The sequence below is a fragment of the Cibotium barometz genome, chromosome 15 (assembly GCF_041138505.1).
Source record: "Cibotium barometz isolate CiBa-2024 chromosome 15, ASM4113850v1, whole genome shotgun sequence".
NCBI lineage: Eukaryota > Viridiplantae > Streptophyta > Polypodiopsida > Cyatheales > Cibotiaceae > Cibotium > Cibotium barometz.
The window spans coordinates 3,657,501-3,673,162 of NC_141060.1; the positions used below are offsets into that span (position 1 = coordinate 3,657,501).

At 47.2% G+C, this 15,662-nt stretch overlaps 1 protein-coding gene across 3 annotated transcripts in view; it reads left to right on the forward strand.

Moving 5' to 3' along the window:
- The first annotated feature begins 2,674 nt into the window (after positions 1–2,674).
- LOC147630864 (protein ACTIVITY OF BC1 COMPLEX KINASE 1, chloroplastic-like) overlaps positions 2,675–15,662 on the forward strand; it is a 41,345-nt gene continuing 28,357 nt past the window's right edge. For all 3 annotated transcript variants that reach the window (XR_015267492.1, XM_086809241.1, XM_086809240.1), the window contains exons 1-4: positions 2,675–3,319; positions 3,500–3,706; positions 3,822–3,911; positions 4,034–4,180. Coding sequence is in view for 2 of the 3 variants with exons in the window: in XM_086809241.1 (XP_086665367.1) it covers positions 2,945–3,319; positions 3,500–3,706; positions 3,822–3,911; positions 4,034–4,180 (819 nt within the window). In the remaining variant the exon portion in view is untranslated. The remainder of the gene's footprint in view (positions 3,320–3,499; positions 3,707–3,821; positions 3,912–4,033; positions 4,181–15,662) is intronic.

A 15,662-nucleotide genomic window follows, 5' to 3' on the forward strand; every position in this document is an offset into this window, starting at 1 on the left:
GCAAACTCGGATTAGTGGGCACCCAAGATTACTTGCACACTCCAAGATTATTGTACTGTGTTTTTAGAGGGACACCAGACTTGGCTGAAACGTCTTCATGTAGTGTCATGGATTTGTTGTAGTAATCCATGACATTATTTATTAACACACTTATGCACATGTTGGTGAGATAAAAAATTTGTTAACAATTCTCGAGATACAAAGTTTAATTGAGCATATCACACATCAAACAAAGTTGAATTGTGTTGGAATATGTTGCGTGTACATAAGGATCATCCTCACTTGGGATGCCAAGATATTGTGAAGGTGAGCTTTAAAGCTACTTTGTATCTTAAAATACAATGTCATCTCGTTCATAATTTGCAAGCAAGATGAGTCTTCTTGATACATTGTAGAATTCGTAAACCATCCTCGAGGCTAAACCATGGCTACGTTTAATTGAGGGGAAAGACTTTCACCTACATTGCGAACTTGGTATGACAACAAGGAGATTTCTTGAGGAATCATGAAGAAGTTGTAGATAGTGCAATCAAGAAAAGAGGCTCTTTCCATGTGAGATATTTGTTTTAACAAGGACTTTTGTGCCACTGATGCGTGGACTTGGCAAGTGATACAAATCACTCCTTGTACCCAGTACATGCCCTTCATAAATTGGGTTTAAAGTAATGAAAGCCTCATCCTTCCCATCCATGTATTCCACTTGCACTTGAAAGGGGTAACCACATTTCTTAGATGTCCTCAATCTCTCTCTACATTTCTACTTCGTTTGGCTCTTCCTCCTCTATGGCACATATAGTCCACCAAACTCTTTGGTGGGCCATATTTGTTTGATGAATGCACCATCACTAGCCTCACCTTGTGCTCAATCATTATGTCCTTTAAATGGGTGTCCTCATTAGTCTTATCTATTCTCGTTACATTTGCTGGCTCCTTGTTTAGATCCAGTTTGTGGTGCTGAGTTGGAAGGGCAAGTTGGTTCTTGGTGCTTGTGCACCCACATGCATTGATGAACTCCTTGATGTAAGATGTGGGTATTCCATGCTTTCTAATGTCAATGCACCATGTTGATTTGATTGCTTCAAATGTGCCATTTACACCTCAATGAGGTCCTTCGCCGTCGTCTCACTGCAGTGACCAGCTTTGACAAATGTGTTCCCAATCCTCAAGACATGTGATCCTTAACTTTGGTGTCTGCTTCAAACACCATCCTCTACCTCTCCCAAGCATAGTCCATCTTTAATTCTTCGCCACCTCTTCAAATCAAGCACCCCTCTACTATCACACACTTTTAACATCTCTAATGTCATGGTCACATCATCTTGTATCACTCTCATCATTATGTTATAGCTGTCCCGATCAAAGGAGAAAAAAGTCTGGGATAAATGCTGAGTTGGATTAAGTGAGACCTTGTAGCTTTCATTGTCGTTTGTTTTCCTAACCCATCTCTATCATCATCAAACAAATGGCTCTTTGGCATCTAGACCCTCATTGCTTGTGCTATCACTTGTATCAGTATTGGAGTACTCTTTAAACACATCACCAACGAGGCAATCCATTCTTGTGCAAGAACTTGTATAAGGAAGACCACATACATTAACGACCACTTGCTTTGTTATGTGTTCATCTCACTGGCTAAGTGTTCTTTTTCATGCTTGAACTTATTAAAGTAAGAATTAATGCATTGGCATGAGAAAGAGAAGAGATAGAAATACCTTGATAATCAAATGGAATACCAGTTTTTTTTCAACACCTTCCAAGGAGAGAGGGGGAGAAAGAGAGAGGGAGGGGGAGAAAGAGAGAGGGAGGGGGAGGGGTAAAGAGGGAGAGTGGGGATGGAATATGAATGGTGCAACTGTAAATCCACCATAGTCCGAGTTTACTTATTTCCAGAGATTACTTCATGGGCGGCAACCTTTTGCATGGAGCTCAAATTTGAAAAAATATCTTACTTGTTATTAACTCTCAATGATGTGCATTCATTCGGCCCACGTGCTAATTTAATCCAAAATGAATGATGCGTTTTGAATCCGTTCCTCCCGAGCAAACCAATGAGATCTGGGCAGCCACCTAATGCCGACCACCCTAGATTACTCGCCACTCGGGATCACCGATGACCATCCACTTGCCCGCCGCCCGCTTGTGCCCCTCCTGAGTCCTGTGTCAAATAAAGTCGAGGGCCATTGGGACGTGTGCAGCTAGCTGCCAGCTCCAGCAATAGGCGTGTACGAACACGGAAGATTCACACGCGTTGTCAGTTGTTGCTTCTGAATGCAAGGGCACCTCAAGTTGCCAGGATTCTCGGCGCCAAACACTTCGAGGCAAAGGACTACTCCATCGAGGAGTTGGAGGCATCACTTTGAAACAAAGGAAGGCCCTATTTTCCCAAGAGCCTCTTGAACCTTATTGTGGTGTGTTCGCGCCAAAAGCCTCCACACACGTCAGCAAATGATCCGACAATGGAAGTCAACCCTCTGATCACAAATAACTTACGTAATACGCACGGATGTACTGGCCACCAGCCTTTCCACGTGTGCACTATCTCCAGAAAAGCAAGCAGACAGTGGAAGTCAACTCTCTGATCACAAATAACTTACGTAATACGCACGGATGTACTGGCCACCAGCCTTTCCACGTGTGCACTATCTCCAGAAAAGCGAGCAGACTGGAGCCATTCTTTTCTCAGCCAGAAACTGCAAATACAATCCACAAAAAAAATAGGAAATAAAGAAATCACAATACCCTCGCGTGGTAGTTTTGTAGACGCTGATGAGGGTCAGGGTTTGCATCTCAGACATTTGCATTTTTTATTGTTAGGGTTTGCATCCCATACACAATAGCAGGTTTAACGGTTTCATTTTCCACTTACACAGGGAGTGCAGCTTGGTTTCTGCATCTCAGACAGTTATATTGAGAGCAGTTTTTAGGGTTAGGGATATAGATCGCCATGGCCACTGCATCATCCGATCCCTTTCTAGGGCTGCGCTCGCACCCATTCGCTTCAGATACACAGGAAAGCAACCATGGCTACAGAGGCAGTTTTCTGGGAACAAGACTGTACACAGAGTTTGTCGTTTTTGCAGAAGCTTTGAGCAGGGGGAAACCTTCTGCTCGGAGAAATGGCGAGGTCTTTGCGGTTTCTTCTGCTACCACACAGATGAAAGGTGGTTCTTCTGTAAAAGGGTCCGTTTTGAAGCGCCGTGGAACCCTAGAAAACGCTTTCGTGAAAACACCGATGGAGGAGAAGTCCAGCACAGCCATGGATGTCCTTGACTTGGAACGGGGTGTTTGCATCCCTTTCAGAAAATATACACCAGAAGGGGCAAGCTTTTCCTTCAGCTACACTTTTTTTTCCCGGAACCGTTTTTTAAAATTTTCTGACTGATATAAAATTAAACAAATATCTTGAGGTCATTTGAGACGAGAAAATCTCCAGGAGTTTTCATAAAATCCAATTAGGTTTTGCATGTGGTTTTGAAATGAGTGAGCTCGTCTGGAACAGGTCCGACAGAAGGTTTTAGATTCACCTCGAGCCTTCTTTTCCGTTGTATCACGTGGTGCTGAGATCCTCTTGAAACTAGGCTACTACTGGAGCAGCCTCTCCTATGATTGCCTCATTGGCAAGGGTGAAGAAATGGTGCCCTATAGAGCTGGGCAGCTCAGGAATTTGTTGTGTGACCTAGGACCCTCTTTCATCAAAGCAGGGCAGGTACACTTTCAAGTTCAAGGCTTTGAAAATAACAGAGCCATTTTCTTGGTGGATTTTCTACATGACAAACTTAAGCATAACAGAGCTGTTGTTGATCTCCTTTACCTTCTTGCAGGTGCTCGCAAACAGGCCAGACATCATTCGTGAAGACTATATGAATGAGCTTTGCATCCTGCAGGATGATGTGCCAGCATTTCCTAATAAGGTGTGATTTTGGCCAAGTTCCAATGTATAGCAGATTCAGCTTGCTTTTTATTTGGATGAACAGTTGTGACCATTTGTTTAGTGCTTTGTGCATTCTATAACATGCCTCACGTATGCATGCAGGTTGCCTTTGAGATCATAGAGGAGCAGCTAGGTGCACCACTTGAGCAGTTGTTCAGCATAATATCAGCAGAAACTGTGGCGGCTGCAAGCTTAGGGCAAGTTTACAGGGCCACACTTCGCAGCTCAGGAAAAGAGGTTGCTATTAAGGTATTTCTGCTTCGTGCCTTTTTTTATAATGGTTGATTACCAGGTAGGCTTGAACCTGCAACCTCTTGCTAGGAAAACAAACACCCTTACTGACTGGGCTAGCACTTGTTGGCAATTTTGTAAATGATATATATATATATATGGTGGTGTGTGTGAGTGTTTCAAGTGCACTTGCACTTCAAATTTCCTTTTAAAAGACAAAGTCAAACATTTATTTGGCTATGCTATATCAATTGATGGGTCCTATGACTAGTTCCTTTTTTAAATGTATTGCATGGATGCCAATGCGCTTCCCTTCTCCCCCTCTCCCTTCCTTTAGAGTTGTACATAGGAGCAAACTGTAGGACCAAACTATGACATGCTTCTGAAGCTCTTCACCTTCATTCAAGCAAGGCTGCACACCTTACTGGAGGCTAAATTTGGAATTGGATTGTACTGCAAGGCTTCATTCTGCTCTCATACAACTTGAACTGCAAGGCTTCATTCTGCTCTCATTCAAGCAAGGCTGCACACCTTACTGGAGGCTAAATTTGGAATTGGATTGTACTGCAAGGCTTCATTCTGCTCTCATACAACTTGAACTGCTAAGATCTGTGCTTTTGGGAAGAATGCTAAATGTGGGATGCCCTGGGGCTTTCTATGGGGAGGGCCTACTCTTAGCTGCGAGCCTTAGCTGCAGGTCTGTTAGCCAGCCCTTCTCGTTCAGGGCAACAAGCTCGAAAAATACGGATACCCTAAGGGTATTTGGTGTGCAACTTGTGGTAGAGGACCGGTGACAAGGCAGTTCACACTTTATTGTAGCTGGAGCGGAGTGCGCTGATTGGGGAGGAGTTGATCTTCACCATGAGGAACTAGGATGCGTAGCATTTTCTTGATTATGGATGTACCTCGCACAGCTTGCTTTTCTCCAGGTCGGACTACTAGGACCTGGGTCCCAATCTTGCTCAATTGGACTGCTTTTATCTTGATGTGTGGGCATGTGACTGAGGTGGCTCCGTTGGCATCCTAGCCGGCACCACCTTTTCTGACCTTGCCCTGGTTCTCTTGCATCTTGGTGACCTGTGGTAGCAAGACCGTCAACTTTCTGCAGGATCCCAGATTGCCTCATACAGGACCCAAAGATCTGCCAACTCATTGAGATGTGGGAGTTCTCCTTCCCCTGGTGCTGCTGCTACAGCTCTGGATAGGGCTGTCCAGAAGGTCAGCCTCTTGTTTCAGGGGGCCACCCTGGATAGACTCTAGGTATTCTCCACCATAGCTTAGCCTCTCTTCAACATCTTCAACTCATGGGTTTGGGGAACCTTATCCACGACATCGACTTAGCCATTCCCTGGAGTAGCGGACCTCTCTAGCTTAACCTCCTCTATAACTTGTGCGGGCCCCAAGAGATCTCGATTTACCACTTTTTTCAACCACACAATGCAAGATGCAAGAATAATCAAGTGTTGTAGGCATATGCTCACTTATGGTAGTGCTATGTGTGAACAGGGCTTAACCAAGGGCACTTTTTCCCATGTGGTTTTTCCCCTTGGACATCAAGTGTGAAAGGACACTCTAACATATAATATTTTGTACTTCTATATTATATGGATGTGGCACACATGCAAGGGTAGACTTGCATTTTGTGGATACCACACTTTTGGCTCTCCCTCTCTCTCTCTCATTTCTGTGTGTGAGCTTCTCTACCCTGCACCTAACCCTAATGTGCAGGTTTGTGTGTGTGAGTGTGTGAGTCCAACACCCGACATTTGGTATCAGAGCAGGGAGCTGCCTGTGGATTTTTGCCCCAAGAAAAATTGCTGCTGACTGTGGAAATCCGTTGCCGAAATTCCGTCGAAAACTGTCATTCCGTCCGTCGCCTGCGTTTTTCCGTCGTCGGACTGCCTGCTTCCGTCGACACTCCTCCGTCCGGCCACCAGAGTCGGGTGGCACTAGTGGGGAGCCCACCACCGCCGCCTAGCTCGCAGGCAGCACCGCCCTCTGCAGTCAGCCGGCGTTTTCCGTCAGCGCTTCCATCCGCTGCCCAGAGCCGTCGACGGTCAGACCCGTTGCGTTCCGGCCTTGGTCGCCATCGCCCAGGTTTGACCACGCCCTCCCCGTTACGCCTGACGCCGGTTGCTGTTCCCACGACGGTCGTTTTGTTCGGGTCGCTGTCGACTCATGTCTGCCGCCTGTTCGGGTAGCCGTCGACGTTGCTGCCAGCGTGCCGTCCGTCCTGCCCGACTCCAGCGCCCTGTCACCTGTGTTCGCCGCCAGCGCCTCGTCACCTCTGTTCGCGCCAGCGCTTTTGCTACGCGGGGGGTTTTCGAAATTGAGGACAAAATCAGCAAATTGAACCTCTTTCATTTGCAGAAATTTGGGGGTTTGCAAAATTGAGGTCAAAATTGGCCAATTAGATGCACATTGAAGCAATTGGAGTGCATTAAAATTGGGGATTTTCTGATTGGAGCATGTAATTGGGCATTACAGCTGCGATTTGTCGCGTATGTATACACATTGTGTGTAATTGGATAATTTGGTGCAGGTTTACACTTGCTTTGGTTTGCAGGCATACATTTGCACAGGACATTTGGTTGCCTAGCAGTGCACATTGGTGCTTGGTTTGCTTGCAGATATATTTTGTTGACATGGCACAAAATGCTACAGATGTATTTGGTGTGCTCACCCAGGAGGACAAGCTGGATGGATCTAACTACTCCCTCTGGAGTTTCATGATCCGTAATTTGCTGGTAGCCAAAGGGCTTTGGGGCATCGTGTGTGGTGATGACACACGCCCACATACCATACAGCCAGCCACGCCTCAAAGGGGAGGTGCTCCCACACAAGAGCAGAAGAGATGGGACTCTAGAGATGCACAGGCCATGTCATTGATAGCCCTTTCAGTGAAAAGGACTATTATTCCGCACATTCGTTCATGCAAGACATCGAAGCTTGCATGGGACACATTGGAAGCAATGTATCAGGTACGCAACGAGGCAAGAGTTGCCTACTTGAAGAGGCAATTGGATCTTCTTTCTATGGATGAGGGTGACTCCATGGCAGATCATCTCACCAAAGTGAAAGATTTGCAGGAACAATTGCTCAACATTGATGAGGTTATCCCAGACAGACAGATGGTCACCAATACTCTTCATTCTTTACTGCCTTCCTACCTGGGCTTTCACACCTCTCTCAACCTCTCAATGAGAGGAGGTGGTGATCCCGTCACTTTTGAAGAGCTCGTGGGTTTACTCTTGCAGGAAGAGCAAACAAGAGCAAACTTATCGAGCAACCGTGGTGGAGAAAAGGCAATTACAGCCAAGGATAAGGGTAAAGCAAAGAGCTTTAGGCATGGGGGACAACAGTCTAGCAAGGTTGGTCATGGACAGCCCTCTTCTAGTGGTGAAAAGTCTGACAAAGGGGATGCAAACAAGCCCAAAAAGAAGGGCAAATGTCACTACTGCCATAAGCCTGGACACTACATCAGTGAATGTAGGAAGCGGATTGCAAAAGAGAAAAGGAAAGAAGCAGGCAATGCAGTAGCAGACTCTTCTGATGACAAAGCACAGCAATCAGCTAATGTAATCCAAGAAGAGTACACTTTTTTGGTCACATGCACTAGTGACACACCAAGTGCTTCAGACACTGATATGTCTTGCATTGCATCTGACAGACAGAATGCATCATGGTATTTTGATAGTGGTGCTTCGAGCCACATCACTTCATGCAAAGATGTATTTCAGCACTTGGTTTATGCTTCAAATGGCTGCACTGTATCATGTGCAAATCATACCACATATCCAGTAAAGGGAATTGGTAATGTCATACTTATTGCAGCCAATGGTGCCAATATATGTATGAAAAATGTATTGTATGTTCCAGGGATAAAGAAAAATCTGCTCTCCGTCTCAGCCATAAACGACCAAGGTTTAAAGGTTGAATTTGAAGACGGGAAGTGTTTGGTAAAAGACCCATTAAAGGGTTATGAAATAGTCACTTTTGGAACACGATACAAAGGCTTGTATAAGCTGGACAGCTATGACAAGCGCACTTATGATGCAAATAGAGTGGCTGCCCACACTCCTGCTATGCATGACGCAGAGCTATGGCATGCTCGTTTTGGGCATGTAAATTTTCAGAGTTTGATGCTTTTGCAGAAGCATCATATGGTTGATAATATGCCGCCTCTTGAGTCTCCACCAAGACATGTATGTGAGGGGTGTATTTTGGGAAAGATGCAACGAAAACCATTCCCCAAAGATGGAGCTGTTAGAGCTGAAAGGAAATTACAGCTCATACATAGTGATGTATGTGGTCCAATGCGGACACCATCCATAGGGGGGCATCTTTACTTCGTCACATTCATTGATGACTACTCCAGGTTTGCTTGGGCTTACCCTTTGAAAGTGAAAGCAGATGTGTTTACATGCTTTCGACACTTTGTAGCAATGGCTGAAAATATGTGTGCATGTAAAGTCCAAACACTCCGCTCAGATAGAGGTGGAGAATACATGTCAAATGCATTCAAAGATTATATGCTTCAAAAGGGCATCAAACACCAATGTACTGTGCCTTATACACCGCAGCAGAATGGTGTAGCTGAAAGGAAAAATAGATCTCTAATGGAGATGGCAAGATGCATGGTGAAAGCACAGAAGTTGCCTCACAAATTTTGGATGGAAGCCATAATGTGTGCAACTCATGTGTTGAACAGGTGTCCAACAAAAGCTTTGAAAACCATAACACCATTTGAGGCTTGGTATAGTCGAAAGCCAACAGTGGATTACATGCGTACATTTGGGTGTTTGGCATATGCACATGTGCCAGAACAACTCCGAACAAAGCTAGATGACAAAGCAATTAAATGCATTTTTGTGGGCTACAGCAATGAGAGCAAAGGATATCGTCTCTATAATCCAACTACACGAAGGATTTTTGTCAGTAGAGATGTGGTATTTGCTGAAAATTCACAACAGCCCATGTACAGCTTGTATAAAAGCAATGATACAGGCATACAAGACATGTTTGATGGACTTTTACCTTTGCATATAGGGGGGATTCAGATCAGCCAGCCCCTACACAAGAAAATCCACATGTAGAACATGTGGACCAGCCAGCCATTCAGCCCCCTTCAATGGAAGAAGTGGAAGATCTTGTCAGGGAAGAGCAAACAGCCATGGACACAGCCAAGTCAGTGCTAAGATGGTTGCTGAAAACTTTGTAAGAAAGCAAACTTGCAGTTCCACTCACAGGTAGAACAAGGGCTAGTTCCAGCCATGCTTTGAATGTTCATCGTGGGGAGTCTGCATTCGCAATGGGTGGTCTCTTTGATTCAGAAGAGCGGGATTTACAGGAGGAAGTATATGTAAATCAGCCCATTGGTTTTGTTGTTCTTGGTGAGGAACATAAAGTATGCTGGTTGCACAAAGCATTGTAGGGGTTAAAGCAAGCTCCAAGAGCTTGGTATGATAAGATACATGCTCATCTAACCAGCCAAGGTTATGAGGATAGTCTTCGTTCCCTTTGCTCATGATAGCTCTGATACCATGTGAGGGCAAAAGGACAAAAGAACCTGATGTGCGAGAGATCAGAGCAAATCAACACAGCATGAAATGGATGAATGAATATATTTATAATGGTGAATGTAATCCAGTACAAGAAGGCCTCTATGTGAGGCACTGATGAAGTGACCCTGAGGAAGTAGACTTGGCGATGAAGCAAGTCGGAGCAACAGCACGGTTGATGAGTGACGAAGGCTCGCGTCGGGGACTGTAGTGGCACTCCGAGTGATGTAGAGGGCTGCGAATGCAGGGTGCTGAGCAGGGCCTGCGAAACGCAAGTCTGTTGTTTATGGAGGTACAGGGTGCTGCGCACAGGGTAGGGCGGCAGCGGTATCACCAGGGCGATGACTGCTGTGGCTGAGTAGGGCGCTGCCTGGATCAGTCGTGGGCGTGGCTGCTGTATGCTGTTGGAGCAGGGCGCCACACTGTCACGTGCATCCCTCACTTGGATGCCACGTAGACATTTCTGTACAGAAGGTGCAGGACCTGGGATGGTGAATTGGTCCCATGTGAGCCCAGTCTGGGACGAGTCAGCCAGGGATCCATCTCAGTCGTCCGAGGTCAGGTGTGCATTGTCCTGCACATGAGTCCAAGGTCAGGTGTGCACTGTCCTGCACATGAAACAGTGCCAGTCCGCGCTGTGAGTCTCCCTCTGGAATGATGTCAGATGTTCTGTGTATCTAGTTTGCAACCGGATGCCAGACCTCTGTGGGCATGTAGGTTTGCATGTAGAGATGGGGCCAGCCCATAGGGCTACCCCAGTGCGAAGATTTGCACTCTTAGTGTGGGCATGGGGGAGATGTAGAACCACCCCCAAGGGGCCAGGAGGGCCCAGGCTGTGCCCACCAGCCATGGCATGGGCTGGAAGGGCTGTCGGCCAGCCCTAGGGCTTCTGGACAGGCAGCCGACAGGGCTAAAAGCCCCACCCAGCAGGTCGGCCAGGTGTGGGGGGCAGTCCCACACCCATGCACAGGGCTGCCCAGCAGCCTGGCACTGTCCCAGCAGGCATGCGCAGAGTGGCCAGCAGGTTGCATAGTGTGAAAGCATATTATTGCTAAAGACCTAGTCGTGAGGCTTTTATAAAGCTGGCCGGCTGGATGCTAAGGGGAGTATAAATACTCCAGCCAAGAAACAATGAAGGCATGTGAGTTTTCACCAAGTGCTCAAGCCAATCAAGGGCCAGTCAAGCCAAGGAGATTGCCAAGCAAAGGGGTGGACTTCTGAAGGTCAAGGGCAGGGATTTCCCAGCCAAGAAAAGGTCAAGATTTCTGTATTTGTATTCAGATTTACATCATTCTAATAAAGCAAATACACCATCCGTGGTGGGGGCCCTACAGAGGGTAATTGGGACCCAATACTGTGTCCTCTCCATCTTCCCCTTCTCTCTCTATTTTCTGCACATCTCCTTTCAATTTGTGCGTTAATTTCGTCGCGAAAAGAGTGCTGATTTCTGAGTTTTGAAGTACCGATCCTTCTCCGAAGCTTCCGCATATTACAGTGGTATCAGAGCCTACTTCAAGGACAAAGATTCAGCAAAGAAAACCATAAATTTTTTTCGCTCGTGTGGTTGGTTTTTAGACGCCGGTGGACTACCCCTTTCGGAGTGACTCCTGTCCCTCGAAGGACGGTTGGTTTTTAGTCTCCGGAAGTCTCCCACACAGATAGTGGATGGTCAGATTGCGTTCCGGAAAGGAATTGCATTTTCCCGCTATGGCGAGCTTTGGCGACGAGAGAGAACTAGAACCATGGGACCAGAGTGCACCAGGCAGCCCAGCGAGGGCACCCGGCTTGAGTGTCACAGACATGTTCCAGCAGATGATGCGAGCAATCGCAGACCAGACAACCAAGTTGGATGAGCAGAAGGCGCGGATTTTGGCTCTGGAGGAGTGTTCTCGCTCTCCAGCGTCGCGTTTTCCATCTCCTCCTCCCTCTCCTTCCGTATCCCAGATACCAGATCCTCGTCACAGGGACCCTCTCGTGGGGTCACAGCCGCAGCCAAGCTCCTTGCTTGAGATGCAGATGCGTGCATTGGAGATTCGACAACGAGAAGACGACGCCATGCGACGAGTGGAACACGAGCGTTACCTCAGAGCTTTGGACGCCAGATTGACACCAGCGGCGCCCTCCAATCATTTTCCCGAGAAAATGAATTTCAGTAAGTATAATGGTAAACTCGATCCCACTATTTATTCATGGTTACATCAATTTGAAGCTTACTTTGCCGCAGTTAGGAAAACAGATACTGACAAAGTGATCTTAGCTAGTTGGTACTTGGAAGGTGAGGCCATTTCTTGGTGGACTCAGTGGGCTCATGCCCACACCAGACCAGGTATGGCAGCTTATGTGTGGGACGAGTTCGTCCGCGACCTTAAGCAGCGGTTTCTACCGCCCCACTACCTTGAGTGACTCGAAGACGAGTTCAGGGAAGCGCGTCAGTATGCGCAACCAGTCCTTCAGTTTGCCAATAAAATTTCGACCTTGTGTCTACAATTCGGCATTTGTGGGTATATGCCAGGCATATTTCACCCACATTGACAAGTTTTCTGATCTCTCGGTAGACCTCACCGATCTGCTAAAGGGAGTGAAAACAAGAAGGCAAAAGGTTCGAATGACTCCACGAGCGTTGGAGGCATTCCAAAACCTCAAGGTGGCTTTGTCAGAAGTGCCTTGTTTAGCCCTTGCCTCGTGGGACGAACCATTTCAAGTGATCACCGATGCGAGTAACATCGCAATTGGAGGTGTATTGCAACAGAATGGTCATCCGGTAGCTTACATGTCTCGTAAGTTACTGCCCGCCGAAAAGAACTACTCAGTCTATGATCGTGAACTCCTAGCAGTTATACAGGCCTTGAAACATTGGAAACATTTCCTGTATGGCCGTGACTTCGAGGTTCGCACTGACCATCAGGCATTGCGCTGGAATCAGGCGATGCCAAGTGCACAGTGGAGTGATCGACAACACCGCTGGAGTCAGATATTCCAATAGTTCGGTGGTATGATTGAGTACCTTCCAAGAAAGGCCAATCCAGTGGCCGATGCTTTGAGCAGGAAGGGACAAGTATCTGCGATTCAGACCACTAGACTTGACCTTGTTGGTACAGGACTAGAAGACATGAAGCACACGTACGCGGATTCCGAGGAATTCGGTACACAGTGGGAACAGGCATTGGATGCCACAGGACCATGCCATTTTTTGATACGCGATGGTTGGCTTTTCTACAAAGGCCGACTATGTGTCATGAAATCATTTCGGGCAGCTCTTCTCCATGATGCCCATGACGCCATTACAGGTGGTCATAGGGGCATGAATTCGACTCTGGAGAAATTAGAACGACAATACTATTGGCCAAAGATGAGGCGTGATGTGTTTACATATGTACAACGCTGTGACATTTGTCAAAAGGTGAAAGCTCCTCGTGGAAAGAAGATAGGGTTGTTACAGCCTTTGCCAATTCCTGAGGGTCCTTTCCAGGACATTTCGATGGACTTTGTCACAAATCTGCCTCCCAGTCCGAGTAAGCGTAATACGCAGTGTTTAACTATTGTTGATAGGTTCAGCAAATTTGTTATGCTTATTCCTTGCAGGGCCAATGTGACTGCCGAGGATGTTGCCCAGCTATTCATTCGGCATTGGTACCCGATTGGCGGGATTCCTAGGACCATAGTGTCAGACCGAGATGCCAAGTTTACCAGTCATTTTTGGAGGGCATTGTTTGATAATTTTGGTACTAAGTTGAATTTTTCCAGTGCATTCCACCCACAGATAGATGGCCAGACAGAGATATACAACCAGTTGGCCTTTGATGTGCTGAAGTGTTATGTCCACGATCAGCAAGGTAAGTGGGAATCGTTTTTGCCTTTAGTTCAAGCTGTTTTGAATGACTCTTTTTCTTCAGCTATTGGCAGGACTCCATATGAGGCAGCGTTTGGAAGGCCTTTCCAGTCGTTGTTAACCAAGACTTTGTCTTCAGTATCTGAGGCGAACAGAGTGACGGAGTCTTACCAGGAGATCCTAGAGTCCGTGAAAGATAGATTGGCTAAAGCACAAGAGGCCTACACTCGACAGGCCAATAAAGACCGAAGGGACATGAAGTTTTCGGAAGGGGATTGGGTGTATCTTCGGATTATGAAGCAAAGATTGAAGCAGGTGGGCAAATGATGCCCAAAGTTGTCTTTCAGGAGCTTCGGACCATTTTTCCATCCGGAAAAAGATTAATGAGGTGTCTATGCAGTTAAAGCTACCTCCGAGTTGGACTATGCACGATGTATTTCATGTCAGTTGGTTAAAGCCATATGTAGGTCCACCCCCTTCAGAGGTCAAAGATGAAAGCGGAACCAGACATTATTGATGAAGCAGAAGTAATGGTTCCAGAATAGATCCTTCTGCACCGTTTCAAGCATGGCTCAGGCCGAAGAATACGACGGTTCCTCACGAAGTTTTAGGACCGAGGAACTCATGAAGCGGTATGGCTCGACAAAGAATTTTTCGAAGACTATCCGGCATTATTGACGGATTATTTGGAGGCTATGCAGCTTCCGTCAAGTTAAGCAGAAGGGGATGTCACGTGCATCCCGCACTTGGATGCCACGTAGACATTTCTGTACAGAAGGTGCAGGACCTGGGATGGTGGTGAACTGGTCCCATGTGAGCCCAGTCCGAGACGAGACAGCCAGGGATCCATCTCAGTCGTCCGAGGTCAGGTGTGCATTGTCCTGCACATGAGTCCAAGGTCAGGTGTGCACTGTCCTGCACATGAAACAGTGCCAGTCCGCGCTCTGAGTCTCCCTCTGGAATGATGTCAGATGTTCTGTGTATCTAGTTTGCAACCGGATGCCAGACCTCTGTGGGCTTGTAGGTTTGCATGTAGAGATGGGGCCAGCCCATAGGGCTACCCCAGTGCGAAGATTTGCACTCTTAGTGTGGGCATGGGGGAGATGTAGAACCACCCCCAAGGGGCCAGGAGGGCCCAGGCTGTGCCCACCAGCCATGGCATGGGCTGGAAGGGCTGTCGGCCAGCCCTAGGGCTTCTGGACAGGCAGCCGACAGGGCTAAAAGCCCCACCCAGCAGGTCGGCCAGGTGTGGGGGGCAGTCCCACACCCATGCACAGGGCTGCCCAGCAGCCTGGCACTGTCCCAGCAGGCATGCGCAGAGTGGCCAGCAGGTTGCATAGTGTGAAAGCATATTATTGCTAAAGACCTAGTCGTGAGGCTTTTATAAAGCTGGCCGACTGGATGCTAAGGGGAGTATAAATACTCCAGCCAAGAAACAATGAAGGCATCTCAGTTTTCACCAAGTGCTCAAGCCAATCAAGGGCCAGTCAAGCCAAGGAGATTGCCAAGCAAAGGGGTGGACTTCTGAAGGTCAAGGGCAGGGATTTCCCAGCCAAGAAAAGGTCAAGATTTCTGTATTTGTATTCAGATTTACATCATTCTAATAAAGCAAATACACCATCCGTGGTGGGGGCCCTACAGAGGGTAATTGGGACCCAATACTGTGTCCTCTCCATCTTCCCCTTCTCTCTCTATTTTCTGCACATCTCCTTTCAGTTTGTGCGTTAATTCCGTCGCGAAAAGAGTGCTGATTTCTGAGTTTTGAAGTACCGATCCTTCTCCGAAGCTTCCGCATATTACACACACTAGAATGGCGTGCTGCTGGAGCAGGGCACCGATGCTGAATCAAGATGATAGCGTTGATGTGCTGCAGCAACAGGGCGGAGCAGGGCACTGCCTGAATCAGTGGTTGCTGCTGAATTGGTGCACGATGATAATCAAGCTAAAGGAGGGGCAGCGTGGAGCTTATATGGTGCTGGCCCCTCAAAAAGCCAGGTCGGCTGGCTGTTGGCCAGCCTGGCCGACCTGGAGAAAAGATCTTTTTAGGCCTTTGTAACATGAATATAGAGGGCCTTCTTGGGCCCTTTTTGCTGCCCATTTTGGGCCTCTT